A 26596-nucleotide genomic window follows, 5' to 3' on the forward strand; every position below is an offset into this window, starting at 1 on the left:
CTTTGTACTTGTGGAGCCCTGTGACCTCTCTAACAGCAGTTCTGTCCTCAGATTGTGGGAGGGGGGTGAACTCGAGCAGGGCCTCTGGGCTCCAGCTGGCCTCTCCAGGGGCCTGGCCGTGGCAGGTCAGCCTGCAGGTTGCTGGCTCCCACCGCTGCGGAGGAGCCGTCATCGCCCCCTACTGGCTCGTCACTGCAGCACACTGTGCGGCCAAGTGAGGCCTTTTCCCCCACTCTTGTTAAATCAGTGTCTGTGGTCTGGTCCAGCTTGAATCTACTATGTGCTGCTTCTCTCCCCTGCAGGGCCTCCAGCCTCGGAGACTGGGCGGTGTATGCTGGGGTCGTGGATCCATTAGGCACTCTGTTTAACCCCAAGTACTCTGTGAGCAGCGTTATAGCCCACGAAGGCTTCAACAGGGACACTCGCAGCAATGACATCGCTCTGATGAGGCTCTCTAAACCTCTGGACCTCACAGGTGCTTGTAGGGTGTAGGTGCCAAACGAGTGGAGCCACTCGGCGAGGTTAAGTCCATCTTAACAGTTTCCCCATGAGCCTGCTTTTCAGTTTACTGACCCACATCTTTTTGTGACGAAACAATAAAGAATAGAGGATAGAGGAAGTTAATTCAACTGTATGATCATTTTGGAGATTGTAGTTATACTGACAGTGTTTCTATTATTTTGTCCACCCCATTTACCTCAGCAATGTTAGTATCACAGAAACTCTGTGTAATGTAATGCAGTTCAACAGCTCCACAAATGTCACAAATCAACGTCTCTAAAACATTTAAAACTTCACAAAGGGATGATTTAATTATTAGGAGTACCTAATAAACGTGATTATCATCTTATCTTGTGGAAACCAGCTGATGAAAGCACACTGTGTCCACATGGCGCTCCACACAACATAACAGCAGACATCTTTCTTCAGCCTCCAGCGATATCGGAGCTGTGTGCCTCCCACATGTCGGTGTGAACATCACTGATCCTCAGACGGGCTGGGTAACACGATTTGGTCGCCCCGTAAATGGAGGTAAGAAAGTTATTGTTGCATTTGACCAATATTAGATATTCACTTTTGAAGTATTAAAGCTTTTGTGTTCACTGCCGTCAGCTACCACTAGGTGGCGCCACCGCCTGGGGATTTCTCACTCTGAACTCATTGACTTCTGTTTTATGGGATGTAATTTGCATGGAAGAAGTACTCAGATCTAAACTACAGAAATACTGTATATAATACTCATTATGCAGAATGGTCCACTTCAGGATAATCTGGATTATATTACTGGATTATAAATATTGATGCATTAATGTGTACAGTTCATTAGTAAATATGTAGCTTTGGGATGAACAAATACTAAACTGTAAACTAACATGTCTTGTTATTCTGCCAGGCTCTCTGCACCTGATGGAGGCTCAGGTGTCTCTCGTAGATGCTGCAGACTGCAACCGCTCCATCGCTTCCAGTGTCCGGATATCACAGGACATGTTCTGCGCCAGAGAGATGGAGGCCGGAGCCGCCACGTGCCAAGTAAGACACAAAGCAAGTCTTTTCTCATAGAGGTCTGAACATTGAGTTTAAATCCTTAAACCAACACGATTAAAAACATTTGTGTTATTGATAATGATATGTCATGAACAGCTTTATGTTATAGTTAGTCCCAGACCGTCCCCAGGGTTAATAGGGAAATACATTCTTTAAATAAACTCAAGTGATCCAACAGATATACTCACACAAACGATCTTTATATTACAAATATTCTCTCATTAAATTCCATTTTTCTTTCACAAATTGCAGTCCCCTTTCTTCAAAGCAGCGGATGCATTTCCACGCTCTTATATCACTTGCTTTGAGGCACAAGTCAAACAAGACCTGCTTTATGTTCTGTGCTGTTCATGCGAAGGCCTTTAGATAAACAGCTACACAACCTCTTTGTGGCGGACAACAAACCGCCCATACACTCGAGCCAACAATGACTTTTGAGGTTAGAGCACTGAGGTGGCAGCTGACCATGATATCATGTTTTTATTTATGGACCTGCGATGCTTCATGAATAGCATTTCGTGTTTGAATTTCAACAAAAAGACACTTTGATTGTGAATGTAGGAATATGTGAGTGTTGTGCATCGTGCAGAGAGTGGAGTTTTATAAAGATGTCACTGTTTTGTGCTGAACTCTTTCTCAGACTGACGGCGGCGGCGGCCCTCTGGTGTCCCTGAAGGATGGAGTATGGTGGCTCATAGGGGACAGTATCTGGGGGGAACACTGCACTGAGCAGAACAATCCAGGTGTTTATGGCAACGTCACCTATTATCTGGACTGGATCTACCATCAGATGAGGGTAACAAACAAAGAAAGATGGGCAGTTAAACTAAATTAGATTCCAATGAATGTTTCCATGTGCTGATGATTTGATTTAATCTGGAGGACCAGATGCAATAAGACGGTTTGTCTGTCTGGTTCTCCAAATAACGCTGCGGATACCTGCACAGTGGAGTCTTCATGCAAGCTGAGGTTGTACAGTGTCGTGTGTGATTAATCTTAATTATGGCTTTATTCTTTCAATTACAGAAGCATCAAGATGGCTGATGACGAGACCAAAGATGAACCATCGGAGATGTTTGTTCACAATGTTTTGTGTGCAGATACCTTTTTATATCAAACAGTATCTGTAGCACCGAGTTATTTCATACGTATTACTGTTAATTCATAATTTATATCATTGCTGATCCATGTTTTCCTCAAATTCATGTACGAAGCTCCAATGAGCAATGTGTTCTTATCTATATGTGTTACATTTTTATATATATATATATATTTGTGTGAACTATATTAAGTAATAAAGATAAAGGATTGAAATGTTCCTTGGCAGTAAATGAAGATACCATGTGTCAACACAAGATGTCCCCCTTGTTCCCACTGACTCCCAAAAGATGCGACTGTTCTTGATTTAACACCTCACACGAAGACACATCTTTATTCATTTAAAATGCATTACATTACATTTTTGATTTGGTCACATGTTCTTTTATTTGCAACATGCGAACAGTTTTATTTTGGCACAGAAAACTCCACAAAGATTCAAGTGTATGATGCTCGACGTTTCGTCTTTGACTTTTACACATGAAGCTTTTAGAAGTGTAAAGTTTTTATTGCTAAGTGTAGCCCAACAGGTTTTAGTGTTTGTATAAAATGTGCAGTATAAATACATCCCCTTGAAAATCTAGAGTCTAAAAAGCAAAGATTTGGAACAAAACAATCACATTCAAAGAGATTTAAATATACAGAGTTAGTAAAATCACATTAATACAACAAATTGCATAACAGATCAAGACGTATTGATCTTCAGTTTATAATACACGTTTGATCTACTTTAGAAAGTGCAATTCAGCAGATTAAGTCTCAAACTGCGGATACATCAGTTTGCATTCGCAGAGAGACTTAAAGGCACTACAGGCACTGTAAACGTGTGTAACCTCAGTGATTGTTTGAGCAGCTTTTCTCCTTAACTTTCGTTGCTCTCCATCGAGGACTGGAGCGTCACTTCAAAATATAAGAAAGCACAAGAAACATTCCTTCACTGATCAGGAATTAATAAGTTACTAAGTTTGTTATTAATTGCAGTTTGCCTGGAGATAAAATCGGTAACTTTTAAGTTGTTTGGAGAATGCGTCGATGGTTGTTGAGCGTGTACCGTTTGTCCTCGCTGTCCTGTGATCGTCTTTCATGAAGAAATTCACCCTCAACTATTATCAAACTGTCATTGCTGGTTTGATGTCCTACATTTCCCAGAATACCTTTTAACAGCCCTAAAGAATAAAAAGTTTGAACTTGAATTAAGTCTGTGTATGAGCATACGAGTCACACCTCTGAGTAAACACTCCTCTGTAGCTAAATGACACGAACCTTTAACGCTACGGTCAGTGGAGAGAATGCATCTGGTGTTTCCTGCTTCCATGCTGGATGTGTTCACATATGACACGGTGTGATCAATTATCAGTGAGAATAAGAAAGAGCCGCCACCAAGCAAGAAATTGGAGCCATCGCTGCATCACCAACAGCTGTTTTTGAGAAGGGTTTTTGGGGGGTGTATTTTTCCCGTCAAGAGGCAGTTGACCTGTCTGTGTCTACGTCCAGGGGCCAAGCTGATGAGCGCAGTGTAGAATCAGTCAGACATTCGGTGGCGAGTGTCACAGTTCGGCCCCTTTCTCCACCGCTGTGGATTGGGTCTGCTCGCTGCTGCTCTGCACGGTCACCCTGTCCGCCCGCCCTTTGCCTCTCCAGTCACTTGATGCGGTGCCGGACTAGAGAGGACTCGTCCGTTATCTCCCCGGAGCGGTTTCTGCACCGGCAGGGCAGCACCAGCAGGAGCAACAGGACGATGAGGATCACAGCGCAGACCGCCATCAGGGCGTAGGAGATCACCCACAGAAGAGGCTCCTTCAGCACCCCGGCAGAGCAGTTGGCTGCCACATCTGCTGCTGAGAAGGGCCCTGCGATCTCTGAAAGAGCCACTCCACCGCTCACTGCAGAGAAATACAAGAAAGATAGTTGCAGACCTCACTTCTGAAGTAAGAAATATAATATGAAGGTGCTGGAAAACTCGCACATGCTCACGTAAATATCAATAGACCGGCCAAAAACAAAAACAACGAGACATATGTTAAGTTGGATGCTGTCAGAAGCTGTCAAAAATTGACTTTATAATTTAAAAAAAAACATGAAACCGCTTTAAATCAGTATTTGTAACGCACATAATCACCGGTCTGTTTGTTTTGGAGAGGAGGAGAGCTCCCATGAGCAGCCTCGGGAAGTCATTTGAGGTTATTTGTTTTACTCAAGGGCACGTTGATGATGAGAATAGTTCTCAAGTTCTAGATTTTAACCAGACAATTCAGAAATGATAGCTGGCAACCCTAACCCGGTCATAAGCCTGCATCCAAGTCTGTTTGCTTAACACGGAACAAAAGTGATCTTTGTACTTTAAGAGGAGAGTGGAACGCCTTCCTCAAACTCATATATACACAGAACTAGAGGGAAGTACCACTAGTTAAGGTTTAACATGGTCAGTGAACCTGCAAGTATTGTTAAATAATACATTACACTTGTGTGCTGTTGCTTCTTCATAAGGGATCAGCTGATCGAGGCTCTTTCTTTGTCAACCTATAGCCCTTTAATATAAGCTTTAATATGTGCTGCTCTAAACAACTGAGGATCCAGTTTTCCTCTGCGTTTTACTTTTACATAAAGTAAATAAGTCCGTATGCATTGCTGCCTCATTCAAGCTGTACGTTAGTATTTGCTTACACTGTACACAGTATGAATAGAGGCCTGTTTGTGCGAACCTTCTGTCTTCTCAGTTCAGCACACAGACGGTAGATAAGAAGTGGACATAGTCACTGGTTTATTGACTTTGGGTTTGAAGCCTCGAGGAACTAGAAGTGAAGAGGGTGGAGCGAAGTACAACCGAACATGGGACAAGACATTTTTAGGCGATGTTACAATTAACTTTAATGAACTGAAAACAAACTGTTAAAGTTCTAAGATGAAAAGTTGGGCAACACTGTGGATGCGACCTGTCAATCGCAAGGTAGCCACGCCCTACAGCATACGCTGCTTTACCGTCTATTGAACTCTAAATGAATATCATGCTGTATGGAAGAAGACTTGTAACTAGTGATTGAGAACAGGAAAATGTTTAATAAGGTAATAAATCAAGTCATTTTCGGACTTCTTTTTGCAACCAGTGGAGTCGCCCCCTGCTGGATATTCCAGAGATTGCAGGTTTATGGCAGATTAGACCGTGTAAACCAGTTTGTTAACTTACGATGTCTGGACACAAGCTATGATATGCTTTCCATACCTTTCTGTCTCATTAATAGTGTTGCATGTATCCTCACCTGCACAGTTGCTGAGTGCGAAGCCCAGTCTCCGCTGTGCGCGGTCAAACACCACGTAGAAGCCTTCCATAACAGTAGCACCGATCACCAGGCCGTTCGCTGACGAAGACAATCCGAAGCGGAAGCAGTCCAGCGTGCCGTCCACGTCTGTGATTGGCTGGATGTACAGCTGCGAGACGACAGAGAAGAATGAATGCATGTCTCTTAGGTTGATGGAGGAGAAAGGATGCGTTTGTGTTTATCCAGGTACCTGAGGCAGGATGGTGATGCGGAAGGACTGGCTGGTGTTCGTGGCCCTTAGGTAGATGGACAGCTTGGGGAAAAACCTCCAGGGGGTCTCTCCCTTCATCCAGCATGCAAGCTTGCTGCCATCCCAGAAACCTGAAGAAAATTCCTGGATCTGAACCAAAGAGAAACAACAGAGACATCGACGAAGGGAGACAAAGACAGAAACAGAAGGTCAGCACGGCACAAAAACAGCTTTTGCTTTTCTCTTTCATTTTCCCACTTGGGATTAATCTGCAAGGATGTGCGTCCATTAATTGAAAAAAAAAAACCAAAAGCATGTATACACACACACACACACACATTTTTATAGCAGAACAACTCCTGATCCTTCCTCTCAAAGCTACTACGTCCTTGAGCAGCGAGTGTGCGCTCTCCTCCCCTGCATCGCTTTGCTCTGACAACATGTTTCATCACTGTCTGTGGAGAGACGGCAGCTTACCAGAGAGCTGCGTGTGATGGCATCTACCACCGCATTGAAGACGTTGACAGGAAGACGCAGCAGTGTCGTCCCACTGTCAACTATAGCTTTATCCATGTTATACTGGAAGAAAGGGAGAGAGTGAAGTGCAGTAGGGTTTTTATTCTCATTGCAACAGGCTCCTAAAAAAAAAAGGACCTTGAGCAAACTAAAGAATGTAAAACAAGGAAGTTCTTGACTACATTCCCTTCCAGTACTGCGACTCAAATGAAAGTTTCATTTCTACGTTGTAACCTTGATAAAATCAACTTGTCAAGAACAAGTGTGAACTGTTTCCAACATATAGTTTAGTTTGTAGTATACCTCTCTGCAGTCCAGGTCCAGATTCTGATCGCCAACCTCCAGCTTCAAAACCTCCACTTGGTAGTACCATTCCTCTACTATAGGGGTGTACCACATGGACCCCTGATACAGAGTTGGTTCAACCCCTCCCATGATCTGGGGAAGGAAAGAAACAGAAACTTCTCATCTTGTCTGGCTCAAAACCATAGCTGTGGTCAAATAGGACTAACAACTTCTCCTTGACCTCAATGTAAAATGTGATGAGGTCAAGATGTGAAGGAATTTATAAGGACTTATAAAACACAACCGCGGTGCGAAGAGAATCCGACTACACTTACACTGAGCTTTGTAATTATGCAACAGCAGATGTTATTGACGTGCGTCCGCTGTTGATCGTTTGTTTTGGAGATGAGAAAGGAAGCATTGTTAAGGAATAACCTTTCCTTAGCACCTTTCCTTAGCACCTTTCCTTAGCATTTAGAGAATTCAACCAGCTCTTGTCGTGGCTGCTACTTGGATATTTCCGAGTCATTACACTCAGTTATGAACCTTCCTACGAGAGAAATAAAAAAGAGCATCCAACTACAAATGTCAAAACGTTATGAGGTGTGGCAGTCAGTAGTGATATCCAACAAGAGTACGCTGTAGCACTGGTTTATATCATCCCTCTACAAGTTGGCAGAATACACACACGCACAAGCACCCTGCCATCTTATCCATCTGTCTGTGTCAGTGGGTCACATGATGGAGCTGCAGTGAGCGAGGCAGCGAGGCCGTATGTATAACAGGGACAGACCTGCTCTCAGCAGGATGCAGTCTTAGCTTAATTAGCTCCACTCTAACTAGACCAGGCCTCCAATGGAGAAACCACATTGACAAGGAGGAAACCGGCTATTATGTTTCTCAATGCACTCCGCTGTTATGTCTAATCCACGACTGAAGGATTTTATTTTGGTCTGCGAAGACATTCCTCCCCGAGTGAAGCACATAATTGATACTGCACATGTTGAATAACTGTAATAACAATACGACATTAGAGGCAGAAGTGATACAAAATAAAGTTTAGGTCAAAGCAAACTTTACAATCAAACCTTTTTGATAAAACGTACTCAGCCCCTCCTGACTACTCACAAGACTGCCTCCTGCGGGGTCCGCTGTGTTGCTGGCTGACAGTCCAGCACCGCACATCTGGAGGGAAAAGATGTCAGGAATCCCCAGCTGTTGCACCAAAGAGTTGAAGAAGGGCTCCACGGAAGAGTCGGGCTAATTGAGAGACAGGAGATGTGAAATCATTAACTCCTGTTAACCGTTTAGAGCTTTGAGCTCTCATTTGCATTTTAAGCTTTTGAATGTGTGAGATAATGCAGACTGACTTAGAGTACATTTATTTTCTCTTTGCTAAAGAATAAAAATGTTTAAAGATGTTGCGTGAATTCTGGAAATACAACTGAACTGGAAAACTGAATTTGTGAGGCATCCTTACACGATTACATGGGATGAGGAAGTCTTTGAATAATAGAGTGCCTTGGTAGCTAAGTGGTTACAGCGCATGCCGTATAACCGCAATGTTTTGGGTTCGATTCCAGATTATTGCAAGTCACACCCGTCTTTTTTGCTAGCTCTCCCCCATTTCTACACTGTCATCTGTCAAATAAAGGGAAATAATATACAAAATAATACAGAGGAATGTTTTACACCAATTTACAAGACGTGGCTAGTTGGGAAGTAAAAGGGAAAAATACTCCGGTTGCTACTATAACTGATACTTAAAAAAAGGATTTGATCATAACACCTTTTATTGTAAGTGATATTGTTATGTATAGCCATACATGTTAAATCACCTGTGTGCCTGTGGAGTTGCACTGGTATGTGTTTATCTAATGTTGCAACAGACATACTTTACTGTTTTAAAAACAGATCAACAGATCACAACAAATGTTAAAAAAAAAAGAAGGTGTTTTTGGTATGAGGATGTTCCATCTGCTGTGTCATCATGTCACACATGACAAACTGTCCTCCGGCAGGTTTAAACTGAACAATCAGGAGACACCGGCAGCACAACGTGGTCGGTGCGAATGTTTTTGCCCCTCAATCACAGAATGAAAGAATTTAGTGTAACGGTTTACATTTGTGTCCCATCAACACTAAATTATCGCATTAAAGAAAGCAGCACAATGAATCACAATGAATCACAATGCATCACAATGCAGCACAATGCAGCACAATGCAGCACAATGAATCACAATGCAGCACAATGAATCACAATGCATCACAATGTAGCACAATGAATCACAATGCATCACAATGCAGCACAATGAATCACAATGCATCACAATGAATCACAATGCAGCACAATGAATCACAATGCATCACAATGCATCACAATGCATCACAATGAATCACAATGAATCACAATGCAGCACAATGCATCACAATGCATCACAATGAATCACAATGAATCACAATGCAGCACAATGCAGCACAATGCATCACAATGCAGCACAATAAATCACAATGAATCACAATGCATCACAATGCAGCACAATGCATCACAATGCAGCACAATAAATCACAATGAATCACAATGCATCACAATGCAGCACAATGAATCACAATGCAGCACAATGAATCACAATGCAGCACAATGAATCACAATGCAGCACAATGCATCACAATGAATCACAATGAATCACAATGCAGCACAATGAATCACAATGCATCACAATGCATCACAATGCATCACAATGCATCACAATGCATCACAATGAATCACAATGCATCACAATGCATCACAATGCATCACAATGCAGCACAATGAATCACAATGCATCACAATGCATCACAATGCATCACAATGAATCACAATGCAGCACAATGCATCACAATGCAGCACAATGAATCACAATGCAGCACAATAAATCACAATGAATCACAATGAATCACAATGCATCACAATGCAGCACAATGCATCACAATGCAGCACAATGCAGCACAATGACTCACAATGCATCACAATGCAGCACAATGAATCACAATGCAGCACAATGAATCACAATGCAGCACAATGCATCACAATGCAGCACAATGACTCACAATGAATCACAATGAATCACAATGCAGCACAATGAAGCACAATGAATCACAATGCAGCACAATGAATCACAATGCAGCACAATGAATCACAATGCAGCACAATGAATCACAATGCAGCACAATGAATCACAATGCAGCACAATGAATCACAATGCAGCACAATGAATCACAATGCAGCACAATGACTCACAATGCAGCACAATGCAGCACAATGCAGCACAATGACTCACAATGCATCACAATGCATCACAATGCAGCACAATGCATCACAATGCATCACAATGCAGCACAATGCAGCACAATGCATCACAATGACTCACAATGCATCACAATGCAGCACAATGCATCACAATGCAGCACAATGAATCACAATGCATCACAATGCATCACAATGAATCACAATGAATCACAATGAATCACAATGCAGCACAATGCATCACAATGAATCACAATGACTCACAATGCAGCACAATGAATCACAATGAATCACAATGCATCACAATGAATCACAATGCATCACAATGCATCACAATGAATCACAATGCAGCACAATGAATCACAATGACTCACAATGCATCACAATGCATCACAATGCAGCACAATGCAGCACAATGAATCACAATGAATCACAATGCATCACAATGCAGCACAATGCATCACAATGACTCACAATGACTCACAATGCATCACAATGAATCACAATGAATCACAATGCAGCACAATGACTCACAATGCAGCACAATGCATCACAATGCATCACAATGACTCACAATGCATCACAATGCATCACAATGAATCACAATGCATCACAATGCAGCACAATGCATCACAATGACTCACAATGACTCACAATGCATCACAATGAATCACAATGAATCACAATGCAGCACAATGACTCACAATGAATCACAATGCATCACAATGCATCACAATGACTCACAATGCAGCACAATGCATCACAATGCATCACAATGAATCACAATGCATCACAATGCATCACAATGCAGCACAATGCAGCACAATGAATCACAATGCAGCACAATGAATCACAATGAATCACAATGCATCACAATGCATCACAATGAATCACAATGCAGCACAATGCATCACAATGCATCACAATGCAGCACAATGCATCACAATGCATCACAATGCATCACAATGCATCACAATGCAGCACAATGAATCACAATGAATCACAATGCATCAGAGCCTTGCTGCAGAAAATCAAACACAAAACTGTTTCTGTGAAATGTCCATGACTACATCCAAAAAAGTGATTCAGTGCTGTAAAAGACAAGTGTGACAGCAGGAAGTTATTTAGTATTGCTTGATTAACCTGATCAAATCTGATATAATCAATTAACTTATCCGTGCACCCTACATTTTCCACACTAAAGTTTCTCAATTGTGTGTTTCTTGCATGCATCTCAACATTTTATAACTTCATATGTTCTACAATACATTTACTGATCCTAGTTCTTTGAAGCATGATCCATTTCAACATGGTGAAGCCACGACCTCAGAAAACAAGTTCATAAAGGATGGATTGTTGCTGAAGCTGTGACTGATTTCCCTTCTATTGATACATTTATAGTCCACATGTTTGTAAAAGTACTGCATTTACTTTTTCTCCAGACATTTACTGACACATCAGGTCCACCAGTTAAGTTTATGAGCCCTTAAACATCAGAGCTACAGAGAGATGATTGTATTTTATTAACTGCGGCTGTGGAATTACAACAGCCCCATTGATTTATTCATTGTTGAATTTTACGAAATACTAATCATAAACAAAAACATAATCCAGTCATTCATGAGCAGTAATCAGTAATCCTCTCAACTTCATAGTGGGGAAAGTGCCGTTTTACCCAATTTTATTGGTTAATTTTGTTCTTATTTTTAATGACGTTGAATTTCTGTTTTTAGACTGAATCTTCTGTTTCTTTCACTAAGACATATCACCATGACACTGCCCCAGTTTTCTGAAATGTTATGTTTAAATATGCAAGTAAGGCATTAATTAACATCTAATGCTAACTTTCCGTGAATTTAGAAGAAGTGTAAACACGCAAATAGACTAAATGTAGTAAAACAAACACCTAAACGTGTTTGTTTTGCATGTAAAACGACACGTTTGCCTGTAGTGTGTCGCCTGAACCTTTAAAAGCATCTCTCTCACCCGTGCCAGCATGGGATAAGCCAGTCCCAGGATGCCCTGCCAGTTGATCCCAGGGAGGAAGAAGCCTTCAGATGACAGGATGGCAGCTATATTGATGGGGACTGACCCATTTGGGCCTTTGGGGATGGAGACTCGGTCAATGCCCAGTTCACCTTCCCAGTTGCCCTGCGTGTACCTGACGGCCACAGTCCGGCCAACTGACTGGTAGGTACTGGAGCTAAACAGGGGAAGAAGCCAAGACATGTGAATCGTTACAAAGGTAGATACAAAGCTACATTTGTGGTAATTTAGGACTAGGACTGTAACAAAGGGGCTAACTCAAAAGATACATGCAAGTACATAGAAAAGATCATGTCATTCATAATTCCATTCTTTCTGTGGAGAAGCTACGATGAAGCGCATACAAAGGAAAGCAAGACCTAAACTAAAAGTCCATCACACAAAGCCACTCACAGCGCAGTGTTGAAGAAGTGAGTAATGAATGGGTGTGAAGCCGCAGCCACGGCAAAGTTACTGCTGCCCGTATCCACCAGGATGTTCATCTGAAAAACATAAAGGCAGTTTGCTTTAGCAGTCATCTTCTTCCAGCCCCCACCCTGTCACACAGTAGAAATAGCAGTTGTAAAACAGTGTGACACATTGATAAGACAACTTTAAGCTTTTAAAATGTCACTGAGACATTCAAGTTTCTGTTGGTACTAAACATATTAATAATAATAATACTATTAATAATAATAATAGGAGGCAAAAGCCAATGAAGAGCAGAGGCTGTGGAGGCAGAACAACAAGCAAAACTAGATTCCCTTAATACTAAAATGATTTAAAAAAGTAAAGTGGAGAGACAATAAGTATAATGTATTAAATATAATGTCAAAAAGGCAAACAGTGCACAGTTATGCTTAATAAGGAAATGGGAGTAGGTTGAAGGACAGCTGAGGGTGAGGCAGGTGTTTCTATACTTTGGCTTTCATTGATCATAAAGCCTATTAAATGTCCACAACAGTTGCAGGATGATTATTCCTTAAGGAATTTAATATTAATATTAAATAGATTAGGTACAAAAACAACCGGAGAGCGGTATCCCTAATTTCTTGAGGATTCCAGTGTGACACAAACTGCAAAAATGACCATGCACCGCTGATATAATTGCTCTCTAATGTGTTATCTATGATACAGACATGCCAGCCTCTGGCTACTGACCTATACAGCCATCCTAGTGTGTGTCATGTGCACAGTGGGGACCAGCGAACAGCAGTTGAGATAATGTTGTCTTCCAGCCATCAAGTCAACGAGCAGGAACTAATTAGATTGCAGACTTCTGTCACCTCCACTACTGAGCAGTGGCCACATTTACACTTACTGGCTAAGTATTCCTCACCACGACGGGGTCATAAAGCTAATGCCCCATAGCCAACTGATGACTCAACAACAAAGACGTCTATACAGTGGCTCTTCAGTGATGTCACGTCACACAGTCTCGGGAAATACATACTACCAAAAAAAGGTTCATTCAGCATGCTCAGCGGCAGAGGCACAAACAATCAATACATCATGGCTGCTCTGTAGCGCCCATTGTTTTAGAAAGACCAGAACAGCAGGAAGTAGTTTATTTAAACCTTTAAAGTGTTTGACAGGCAAGGAACAAGAAATTCCGACAATTACATGAAGACATCCTCTTCCTCAAGCTTGGTTGCTCAAGCGTATCCCACCTAAACCATGTCTAACGAGAGCCTGCTCATCATGTACTGCACTATTTCCTCAGAAAGTATTATAAAATAATTCCTCGTAGCCAAGTCACTCTAAAATAGGTGAAAAAACTGTAATTATCAACAATGTGTTATCGACCGCTTCAGTCGGGCACAGGAAGTCCCAGTTGGCTCGTCTGGAGGCGTCAGGCTTATCAGTTCCTCCTCATTGGCCAGGCCCTGGTCCCATCACGGTGACTGTGCCATCTAAAACCCTGCTGCCTTGCAGATGGCATCATTCCACTCACACCAGGCCTGAACCGGCCAAACAGGCCAGATTAGAAAACACTGAAACCCTGTGGCGATGTAGAGGAAGCAGGGACATTTCCTTATCCCAACACCGTCAATCTTTTCTAGTCACACTATCCTCCCTCTGCTTGGCTGCTGAGCCTCAGGCAAATCCCAACCCCCGCTGCCGCGGCAGCCTGCAGTTGAGCGTTCACTGTTTAATTGGCAGAGGCTCCATGGCGGCGACGTGCATCTGCTACCTGTTTGTACCAATTAGCAGATGTGAGGCTCTCCATTCGACACCTCAGCCTGGCCGTGCCACATGCTAACAGATGCGGCAATTAGTGGCTCATTTGAATAGTGGCTCATTTAACACCGCGGCCCTGTAATCACATCATCATTTAGTTGGAATAATATTGAGGGTATAACTCAATAGTATTGAGTTACGGGACATTTTGGCACTGCATAACCAATCCCAACCAGAGTGGATTGAGCTCTGCTGGCATGAATAACTGATCGGGCTGAACGATTTGGAAAGAAAATCTAATTGTGATTGTTTTTGACTGATTATGATTCACAAATATCTTGCAAGGATCTTAACCAAAACAAAGAAAAATCTTAAATCTGTACAATACAATTTGTATCTGCGTCACCACAATACCTAATTCAGAATAGTATTTTGACACATATTTTAACCTTTTACAATTCCTCGATGTGAATATTGCACTAGTCCATATTGTAATTTCGATAAAATGAATTGTTCAGCCCTTATATTGATAGAACGGTTTCACTATAACGAACTATAGAGAATAACGCTGGAATATCAGAGAGAAATATCAAGTAATGCAGATTTCTGATGACTGTACAGCTATTATCTAGTAATAACAAACTTTATGACTGTACCATATCACAGAAGATTTGATTAGACTGCAATATATTTTCCTCAAAAGCATCATTCATGGGCGGAAAATTCAAAGTATTATTTGTTCAAAAGATTATGTATTCACAATGTTCACTTCCTCTTGAGTTTCCTCAGGCTGTGGATGTATAAAGAGCACGTCACCTGACACACGTCCCACATAGACCTTTTGTCACAGCTTTCATTTTAGCACGTTACTGCAGGAAACACACAGGTGTAACTACTCACATTAATTACCGTTCATACTGTACAGGTACGCTGGCCACTTCATGAAACTGAGCCATCGTTAGTGTTAGAAGTTGCACCTGTGCTATGACAAGTCAACATGTCGGCTGTGACAAAGGTCACAAATACGCAAGTGACGCTGAGACTTATGTTAAAATCATTATTCAAGGAGAGTAGTTGACACACTGAATATACTTGTGTCATGATGAAGACATTTAATTAATGTATTCCCATATGATTAATTATTTGAGTAGCTTCTTGTAAGATAGAATAGGTGATATGTTATTATTTACCAATAAGGAGCCACACCTGTGCCTGGTTAAAGGGCATGTATAGTTTAGTGTACCACTTGCAGTCTGAGCATGGTCCCCAGGAATACATTATATTCTCCACCAACATTAGGTTTGGGGAGTTTCCTCGCATGAGCAACACTAAGCGGTTGTGTTCGATTAGAACAGCGGATATTAAGCATATTTTCCAAAGAACAACTATGGACTAAGTTGTGTGGGAACTGTACTTTCACAAGTTCTTGGTTATCCTCTTACAGGTTGACACAGGGCAGTGATATGGCAGGCACCACTGATAAGCCTCTGTGAGCCTGAGAAACTGAGCTGTGCCACCCAAAGTCTTAAACGCTGTGATCTGTTTAACTTGAGAGGGCCAGGAACAATAGGTCAAGTAATTAATGAGATACTTCACCTTTTGATTTAAGCTCCATTTCAAACACATCTTCTTACAACACAATGGCAAAGCGTAGCATTAAACCTACAACACCCTAAAGCGTCATGTATTTTTAATAGTGACGGGAGAATCCCTCTGCCAACTCTTCCGGGACCATTTAGTCCCCTTTAATCATTAATATGATCTTGTTAGGCACTTTACATAACGAGCAGTATAAAATCACAGTAAATTAAGAGATGGCTTAAAGCAAACCAAACGTGCAATCACGAGTAATCATACTTCCTCATCTCTGGCACTGTGGTTACACACTCTCGTTGTTTTATACGCTACGTTTGTAATGTATTTTATTGTGCTGTATTGTGTTTTACTGTAGTGCTTGCTGAAGCATTGCCCAAGGGACTACATGATGACAATTTGCTCATTAGCCAACTCTGGGATGTTTACATTGAGATGGAAAATGTGCTCTGTTCCTGGTAAATAAATACAATTGCATGTGCAGCCAACAGAAAAAATGACCCAGGGATATTTAGTAGAACTGTGGAGCTGCTCTTTGCTCCCTGGGAGCCTCATAATCCCCGTCAGCTGCCTGCTAAGAAACAGTGGTCCTAACAGGCAGCATCATGTGAGTGCATGTGAGTGGGGCTTTAGTCTACCTACAGACCCCACGGCTGTAGAGACTTGCTGCTGTACCCCCCAGCCAAGCTCCTATCCTGCCAGGATGGTCCCATGCAGGAGACAAACAACTCATTTTGCATTTTGACAGTGATAAAAAAAAAAAAGCACAAGTACATTAAGTATAATTAAATATCAAATATTCCCCAAATAGGAAGTCCTGGGGGGGGGGAACACTCAGCCCCCTTGAATGGATCACATGGTGGTGTTCACACACAGCAGACATAACATAGCCTGACCTATGTGACTGAATATAGCCATCACATGACCCTGTGTATATACAATGAGCTAAAAAGGGTGGACTTGTACAAACATAAACATAAACAGTACTTGTGATTACCTTTTGACCAGGAGTACCAATGGACATTTCTATGTAGTAGCCTCTTCCAGAGTCCCCTTCCAAGTTATTCACCATGTCCAGAAAGTTCACGGTGCCGGTTGGGTCAGAGGCCAACGAGAGGCCGTTTCCATCCGACGTCAGGGCGACTTGTCGGGTCACATTCACGCCCGAGGAGACGTTGTACCTCCCGGTGTATATTTTGAGTGGGATAGCAAAGTAACAGTCGCACACGCAGAAATATAAACAAAAAGCAAATACCGAAACAGAAGTAGTGTATGCCATGGTTGGTGGTCGTTTGTCTCGCGCTAACCGGGAACGTTTGGGGGAAACGGCTCCTTGCTCAAAGTTTGCTCCTCAAGTTTACATCATGAAAACGCCTCAACCGCGGTAACCGCCATCATGGAAACGTTACCTCTTCGCCGTGAAAAAGAAGCTAAACATGGTAACACAATGTAACTGACACTTTTAAATGTTTAGCCGCAGTCGATGTACTTCTTTTCGAGATGTTTCGCCTCCATAAGTTACACTCCTCCTTCAACTGTGTCAAGCTAGCCAAAGTATGAAACGTTACTTCCGGTTTCTTAGATTTTCAAAGTAAGATAAACGGTCGTTGTTTTTGTAACGGTTAAACAGAGCAGTGTTTTTTACATAGTGTCGCAGACTATAACAGGAACATTCAAATACTCTGTTGCGAGTCCTGCATTCAAAACTGTACTTAAATAACAACAGTCCATTTCAGAACAATATATGTTATATTATACATGATGCATGATAAATTATTTGTTTTGTATTAGGCTATTAATCTGAATCTGTATCTTCAAAGTAACTAAAGTCAATGAATAAGTTATGCACTCTTGCTGAAATGCCTTGTGGTGTTATAGTATATGTTATGTTAATATTTTGCATTGTATCCAAGTTAAATGTGTCTCCTTTTTTAACTAATTAGACATTGCACCACAGTTTTTGATCACCTAATGTGTCCGTATTTACAGTGCAAAACCAACTTTGCCTTTGATTGTTTTGTTATGGTTCTGTAGTATTTAAAATGTGTTCAGTCTCAGAAAAGTAAATTCCCTCATGCTTACACCAGACACTTAATGTTACAACCAGCACAAGTTGCTCAATCTTTATAATTGCTGTAAATGAGAATATTTGAAAACATTCCTGCATGTTTTCTGTTCATCTACGTGTTCAAGACAGGTGTTAATGTTACTAAAACAATTCATATGTAAAATATTGCATATTTTTGTAGATGTATGCTCTGGGTTTTCATATATAATTGTTATGCTTTTGGAGTTTTTGAATTTTAAAATGGATTTGTTTCTCAGCTAGAGTACGAGAGTACAAACTCCATTGAGATTTCAAAACACTCAGTATTGCACACTGATTAAAATAAGCCTATTATGATGATATTTACAGTTTGTATTTTGAGTTACCCTCTTCTCTACACCCATAATCTACAGGGCTTCCACCAGAACAATGTTTAGGCCCGCTGGCATGTATCTTTTCACAGGGGCTGACGGCCAAGTGTCTTTTTTGACTGATGGCAACATTAAAGGGAAGATTTGGCACATGTTATGTCTACGTCCAATCAGTGTTGATGGTTAATGCAGTTGATTAAATGAATTCCTCAGAGCATCCTATATTAACCGAGAAAGTTCAGCTGCAAAATCTGTTGTTTTTCCTGCAGCGTCATTTGACGGTGATGTGTTCGGCTACAAGGAAGAACTACAGACTGCTGGGACTTCCAGACTTTGTATCACTCCGCTCACATACGCTGCCAGGCGTCGGTAAAAACAAGGGAAAATATATTTTCTTAAGACAAGATGTTCGTTGCATAAACTATCCGATTTCTTTTTATTATTTAATGACTGTTGGAAAAAGTGGAAAAAATGAGCCATCCCTAAAATAGACTCACAACTAGGGCTGCACGGTGTGAGGAAAATAATGATATCGCTTGCCATAAATCAACAGATATTAAAGTACACTCAATTATGAGGGTTACTTCTAAAATACAACACATTGGTTGTATTCCAACAATCTTTTATTGAACAAATTGAACATTGAACTGAACACAAGAGATACATAGACACAGAATGACTACAAAGAGACATAAAACAACTACAAATAAATGAAAAATGACTACAAAGAGACATAAAACAAATACAAAGAAATGCAAAATCACTACAAAGAGACATAAAACAAATACAAAGAAATGCAAAATGACTACAAAGAGACATAAAACAAATACAAAGAAATGCAAAATGACTACAAATAAATGAAAAATGACTACAAAGAGACATAAAACAAATACAAAGATATGCAAAATGACTACAAAGAGACATAAAACAAATACAAAGATATGCAAAATGACTACAAAGAGACATAAAACAAATACAAAGAAATGCAAAATGACTACAAAGAGACATAAAACAAATACAAAGAAATGCAAAATGACTACAAAGAGACATAAAACAAATACAAAGAAATGCAAAATGACTACAAAGAGACATAAAACAAATACAAAGAAATGCAAAATCACTACAAAGAGACATAAAACAAATACAAAGAAATGCAAAATGACTACAAAGAGACATAAAACAAATACAAAGAATGCAAAATCACTACAAAGAGACATAAAACAAATACAAAGAAATGCAAAATGACTACAAAGAGACATAAAACAAATACAAAGATATGCAAAATGACTACAAAGAGACACAAAACCACTGAGCGATGCATAACAACTACAAGTATACACTAATTGACAACAAAAGAGGCTAAACATCTATAAAGTGTATGTTTCTTGCTCCTCTTTAGGAGCGGTTGGGTCTTTTGCATGTCTGTGCTGAGGGCCCATTGTCTCATAATCGAAGCCCTGCAGTGAAAAGGCGAGATCAATGTCACAGGCCTTCTCCATGCTGCCGTCTCCACACAGAGACAACCTCTGTCTCGATCTGAATTCCTCATGAGTCCACAGTTACACTGTCACATGTTCAGCCCAGTCTCCCTTTCTGTCTCTCCGTTGCACTCGATCACTATAGTTACAATAACCTGAATATTATGGGGAAAGACTGTGACCACAAAGTATCATCTTTCCGGTGTGTTGCTCATCATGCACTGGGTCTTGTGAATGACCCATTTAAGCACAATTCCTGTTTCTTCTTCCCTGTGACTTCGAGATACTTTCTTAGCCCGAGAGTATAACAACAGGGGGAAGCAGGAATGCCTTGTTTACTTGTCTGTTACTACCCATGAAACGCAGTGAATCCAGCGGTCGATCGCGTGTGTTATAGGTTAGATTGTCTCTCGACGTATTCTCGCTCATGACCTCATTTTTTTATGTACCGTTAAAATTCTTAAGAATCCAGCAATTGTGAAGTCTGTGAAGTTGTACACATTTGTTTTCCTATAGTGCACACGGACGTGCAAATGTATTATAAACGGTAACAGATATATAACCAATTTAATGTTTTTATCTGGCAAGCACTAAACCGATAAGAAGAAGAAGTTACAGCGTTCAGTTTGTGACGATAATCATTGTTCATGAAACAAAGAGTTATTGTTGACTGGAGTGATTTGTCCAAGAACTGTGAAAAATGTCACAATTGCACAACTTTTATTATATATATATATATATTTAATAATGTACCTGTGTTGCAGGGTTATCTGTATCTAATGTGTCCATGCAGCTTCCTCCTGCAGTACCACTGCTGGCCACAACAAGGCACTCCACACCCTCCCTGTGCCTTTAATCCAGTCTGAGGGTGCTGTACCATCTTCTGTGTGTGTGTGTGTGTGCGTGCGTGTGTGTGTGTGAGCAAATTAGGCCGCTTAGGAGAGCCAGTGGTCCTACATTTGGCAGCGCAAAGCTCCTTTACTGGGACATTGGTACCTAATCCTCCCAGCTCTGATCATTACAGCTGATGAGAGCGAAAAGGAGAGCACTACATTATCTCATATGCTGCCACCTTAACGACAGAAACACATTCAGGCCTAATCACATATAAACTCACATCTTTAAGCTTCTGTTTTTGTTTTAATAAGGAATAAGAACAGCATGTCGACTATAAAGCCCTTCTGAATGTAACTGTGCACGTTATGTTAGTTAACACACATGTGATAATGTATGAATGTAAAACTATATCTTAATAACTTTTAAATCATTCTATTTACATCTAATGCTCATGTTGACCTATTTAAGCCACTCTACAGACATGAGAGTGGTGTCAGTCTCCTCTATTAACTCTCGTCGAGACAGTAAAGCAGCATATTTACATATACACATGATGTTTACGATAGAAACAGGAAGTCTTGAAGAAGCCATGTTGCCTGTTTGGTGACCCCAGTGTCCCACATAGCTGTGATAAGCAGCCCCGCAGACAGAAAGGCTGTAAGTCTATAGGCTAATGCTGTTAACATTTCCATGTGATATTAGATGCAGTGTGTTTGCAGCACAGGCATGGCAGAGCGGGATGAACGGCAAATGAGGATTACAGAGGGGAAGGTCGTAATGAGCAGACCGGCCACATGTTTCTGAGGCAAATCTCATTTTGATATCCCGCCTGCAGTATGCTGTGGCTGGGCTCAATTAGCTTTTAGCTCATTCAACATTCAAATATTTAAAGTGACACAAAGTTACTTTATCAATTAATTTAGATTGAGATGAAGAGATGATTTTTATGTCTTCGTATTTTAAAGATCACTTTATTTTCCTGTTTTTGTGTTTCCTCTCTCAGCATAGCCGGGTCTGACATATTGTTAGCCTGCTCTTCATAACAAGCTACTTCCCTGTCTCTTCCCTCTGCCAGAACTGTCAACCTCCTAACAAGGTGTACATATTCACCGCTCCTACTGCAGGAGAGCAGCCCAAATGAGGAGAGCCTGAATAAGATGAGAGGGACGAGCCAGACAACAGGTGCGTGGGTACATCACTGCTCAGTCACTGGTAACACACTGCATGTTTCCAGCCATATAAAAGACAGCTGGTTTTGATTTATTTTGATTTTTTAGATCAATTACTTGTAACTGTATGGCAACTCTCACTGCTTAGACAGGCGGGAGTATGACTAAGGATGGCTCATGCAAGTCTCACAGGCTCTTCACACTTACTCTTCCCCCCGTGGTGGTAGCGTTGCCTCTTTGCAGTGTATCTGTATCTGTTTGTTCATTCACAGGAAAAGCATTAGTGACACGTAGATGAATCACAGAGGCTAGCGTCTAAACAGGCCGCAGTGAGAGTCAGGAACCCTGCCACCCCTTCTGCTCCTTGCCTCAAGGCATTACTCATACCCTCACCAGTCTCCCTAGTTACTCTAACGCTTACATACACAAACATATGCCGTCTGTGTTTGTTCAAATACCACCGATCCCACCTGATGCGCCGGGTGCACCAGAGCAGATGTAGCTGTAGTGGTGGGCAGGAGAGCGGTGGCGGGCTGTGGCCATCCTCATTATTGAGATGCTGTTTGTCAACATAGTTAGTGCACTCTGTACTGGGATCGGTTGAATGCAGCTGTTGTTATAATTACAGAAACGCTGGTGCTTCTTTCACACTGTGAAAATGCATCTTTGGTCATCAGAGCTGTTATGTGTTGCAGATGTGTCTATTTCTCCGGTTTGTGAAATAACAAGTATAGTTTAACATTTTTGGGAAAACAAATATAAACATAGAAGCCATTTTTAATGCTTTAGGTGTCGGTTTCATGCACAACACAAAATACATTTCTGGCTCTTGGTCAACCGAAGTTGAATAAATGACAAGCAAGCAGTTTGCAGATCTTTGCTTTGACTTTGCGGGGAAATCGTGACATTATATGGCCTGACGGTGTTAATGTAAAGCAGACAGATGGAGTGTGTGTGTGTGTGTGTGTGTGTGTATATATACAGTATGTGTCGCACTCCCTCTGAGACTCTCGGGGGTTATATCAGGTGCAACACCTGGGGTTTGTTTCCTCGTTAGGATGGGCATCTCCAAGGTGATTGCCAATTAGACAAAGCTGAGCCTGACTCTCAGGACTCACGAGTGGATAGAGATCATATACATCTCATCTCTCACAAGCAAATTGCTTTCACAAACACAGCAGATGTGTGATGCTCATTGCAGAGGTACGCTTACTGTTTTACAAACAAGCACATCTCCTCACACTCTGCCATGTTTCTGCAGAGCACAGAATCCACTCTGAAGTAATATTCTCATGAAGGCTGGTGCACCGACTCACCTTGCGGTGTGGTATTGAGTCTCCTTTGCGCTTGACTGTGTCCCTCTGTTCTTACAGCTATCTATCAGTTTCATAGCATGCAATCTGCATCTTTCCAGCCTCCCACTACCCGCCCACTGGTGCTGTATCTGTTGTGTTCTGCTGTGCATGTACTGTGAGCATACTGTACAGTGTACAAAAGCGCATTGTGTTTTTGCAAAAGTGTACATGTTTCCTGGCCCCCCTCCTTAATAAAAGACAGGGGAGCTCCCGGGCAGATAACGCCCACTGCAGAGCTGCCCTGGCAGGGGTAGGAGAGCGTGGAGGGTGCTCGCCCCCCTGGCTACATGCTACTCAGAGAGGGGGAGATTGGGAGCTGTGAGTGTGGTTGTACGAAGAACTCAGCGAAGGCAGGGAGGAGGTTGGAAGGCGAAGATGGGGGGGGGGGCTTCTTCATACATTTTTATGACCACATAGATAAGGTCAGTAGTGTGCCATCGTTACTAGGCAACACTGCGACCCTGAGTTGGATTGAGTTGTGAAGCTAAGAAGTCAGATATTCTTACTACAACAGCGCTGCTTGGGTTCTGCTGTGTGCGTTCGTTAACAAGCAGCCTGTCTGAGAGTCAAGGCTGAGCGACTGCTTTAACTGGACCATTAACTGAGGCACTGAAATAATTAGAAGGCCATTGATTGGGTTATTACATTGTTACAGCCGGGTTGGTGATATACCGATATCCGTGTCTGTTCAGATACGCGATGATGGTAATAGTGATGAAAAATGACGGTGGGCTTTTTTTGCTTATATATTTTTAATGATCCAGTTCATGTGGGGATACACTAGACTGTGGGCGTATTGATTTTTCCAGTTTTCAAGCAGAGAATGGGGGAGATGGAGACCAGGCGCATATGCAGCCAGAGTACAAATCACCAAAAAACCCACCCTATTCTCTCTTCTTCCTTTTTACTTACACTCTCCACCTTCACTACCTTCCCTCTTCGCCACTCTTTCCTCTGTCCCCTCTTTTCCATCACCCTCTCAGCTCTCCATCCTCACTTCTGTATTTATGCCACTCTTCCACCAGCCTTTCATTACATTTCTCCCCCCCCCCCCCCTCCTCCTCTCTCCTCCTTCTCGCTCCCCTGCCTCTCCTCTTCTCTCCTCCCATTTCTGTCCCCTTCAGCGTCCTAGTTTAGCACGTCAAGGTTGGCTACAGATATGCTCCTCTGTGCCTTGGGGCTAACCAATGGGAAACTGGCTGGGGTTGCTGTAGCAGGCTGGGGTGTTGGTATCAGGAATTGAGAGGGAGATGGGAAAAGGTTACTGTAGGGCATGTACTGTGGTCCATTCTGCAGAGTTAAAATACGGTATTCTGGAAAATGTGTGGCTGTAGTAAATCCTGTCGTATCTGTTGATGGTCATTTGAGTTAGCGTCTAAATTAGAATCAGCAATGAAAGAAAAGAAAGAATGTAAAGAAAGGAATAAGCTTATTTAGTTTCTTGCAGAGCGTTAGATGAGAAGATCAGTGCAGGCATGCTTTTTGCCCGTGCCTGCAAACCCTCGTACACCTCTCGAAATCTGAAACATGAATGTCTGCAGCCGCGCTACCTCTGCTAGCTCCTGGTTGATGATTGGCTCACAAGTCTGTTGGAACCCCGACCCAATCAGCTTCGTTCTAAAACACTAAATCAGATCACAAACGTCCTTTTTTATCCTTGAAAGTTCTGAAGTTAGTTTTATGTTTGCGTAATAACTCAAATAATCAAGCTCATGTTATTAGTGTCTTGGGTGCGTGATGACGGGGGCCCTTCGAAGGACGTAATCAAACCTCAGAACCTTACTCCTTCGCTCCGACCTCCACAGAAACACATCTCTTTAATATTTTATCATTAGTCCCTTTGACATGTTAACTTCTGCAACCCCGTTATAGCGGTCCTAATTTAAAGAGTGTGCATTTGTCCTGATGCTGATTGACCTGCAGGTGTCTCTTCATCCCAGTGGGACCAGTAGAGGGTAAGAGTACACCACCCTGAACTCTGTTTAGCAGCCGCATCACTCCGGCCCGGGCTACATGTAACCTTATACACACTTCTATCAGGAGCCACGAGCGCGGCTTGTCTCTTATCAATGTCATTGTCTTAGCAAACAAAGGGGATCATTATACCGGTGCTGAGAATGTTTCTATTCTGAGTTAATGGGTCGCATAGTGTAAAGGCAACCTGATCCTCCTCTGGGTGACGAAGGAGCGAGCCGAGGGCTGACATTTTGCTGATGATAGGCCAGTCTGTGTTTTGTTGTAAGATACACTGGGCTTCACAGGAGTTGTCAAAACAAGAGGCCCCATCCTGAGGGATTACCCAGCCTGTCTGCACACACGCCAGGGACAGGGTCGGCCAGAGGGACAGGGAGGGGCGGGAGTCTCTGTGTGTGTGTGTGTGTGTGTGAAACATATGTGGTGCGTGAAAAAGAAAAATGTGCTCTATTTTCCTGTAATTGTACTATTTTGCAACAACAACGGTTGTTAATGGGATCACATGCAGACTGGACCACAGTAGTGTTGGAATATGTTTCAATAAATCACAAGAAGCACTTGATTTAGCTTATGGTGCAATTAGTGTGACCACTGAAGCGCACTGTGTGTTGTTACCCATCTGATCTTAATTCATTACAGGTCGAGGACACGTAATACAGAGTGCGGTGAGGTAGTGTTTTAAGCATTTTCTGTACATTTGTACTGTAATGTGGTAAATTGGGTTGTAAAATATGAGAATAAGAGGAAGAACTTCCTTTAATATTAACCTTTAGTTCAAGGTCTAGACACGATCTATGTACTCATCAAGATAATGTTTCATTTTTGTGCATGTTTGTTAATTTTCATGTTTTTCTTTCCTCAAATAAATGTCTAATTTAAGTTAATGCAGTAAGGTGAAGTGATAATAATAACATCCTCTCCTTAAATTGCACATCTGATAGAACACCAATACACTGATTAAGAAACCCCCCTTGATAATAAGATGCAGTTCATTTTGCACAATCCACTCCTTCTCCAGCGCCTGTATCCACTAATCTACATGCTCTTTGTTTTACTACAGATTGAATCCAAGTGTAATGTGCTTCCCCCTTTTACTATTTAAGATCAACAACCTTTATACAGACGGATATCACACATTACACTTCTTACATTGCTGTGTGGGATAAATTAAAATACTGCAACTTCCCCTGATATAACTGCTACCACTACTCTGATTAATGTCTTATTTTATCGCCCATGATGAAGTTGGCAGTAAAATAAAGAGCACCGAGCACAGATCCCATGCCAGTGTGAGTGTAACAGTCAGAGGAGTCGAGACCCGGGGTGAGC

At 41.8% G+C, this 26596-nt stretch overlaps 2 protein-coding genes across 2 annotated transcripts in view; one reads left to right on the plus strand and one right to left on the minus strand.

Annotated features, from left to right (window-relative positions):
* Positions 1-2831, plus strand: part of LOC115018083 (transmembrane protease serine 2-like) — a 6356-nt gene extending 3525 nt beyond the window's left edge. Inside the window, exons 8-13 of the mRNA XM_029446894.1 lie at positions 52-214; positions 303-475; positions 931-1032; positions 1394-1530; positions 2186-2341; positions 2572-2831. Of these exons, the coding sequence (XP_029302754.1) occupies positions 52-214; positions 303-475; positions 931-1032; positions 1394-1530; positions 2186-2341; positions 2572-2589 (749 nt within the window). The 3' untranslated portion in view covers positions 2590-2831. The remainder of the gene's footprint in view (positions 1-51; positions 215-302; positions 476-930; positions 1033-1393; positions 1531-2185; positions 2342-2571) is intronic.
* A 22-nt stretch (positions 2832-2853) lies between these two features.
* bace2 (beta-secretase 2) lies at positions 2854-17604 on the minus strand. The gene is made up of 9 exons (XM_029446892.1): positions 17034-17604; positions 12677-12765; positions 12224-12440; positions 8080-8211; positions 6970-7104; positions 6628-6729; positions 6151-6300; positions 5901-6069; positions 2854-4526 (listed from the first exon to the last, which is right to left on the minus strand). Exons 1-9 carry the CDS (start codon positions 17313-17315, stop codon positions 4285-4287), a joined length of 1518 nt encoding a protein of 505 aa, XP_029302752.1. The 5' UTR covers positions 17316-17604; the 3' UTR covers positions 2854-4284.
* Positions 17605-26596: the final 8992 nt, after the last annotated feature.

Source organism: Cottoperca gobio, chromosome 13, assembly GCF_900634415.1.
Source record: "Cottoperca gobio chromosome 13, fCotGob3.1, whole genome shotgun sequence".
NCBI lineage: Eukaryota > Metazoa > Chordata > Actinopteri > Perciformes > Bovichtidae > Cottoperca > Cottoperca gobio.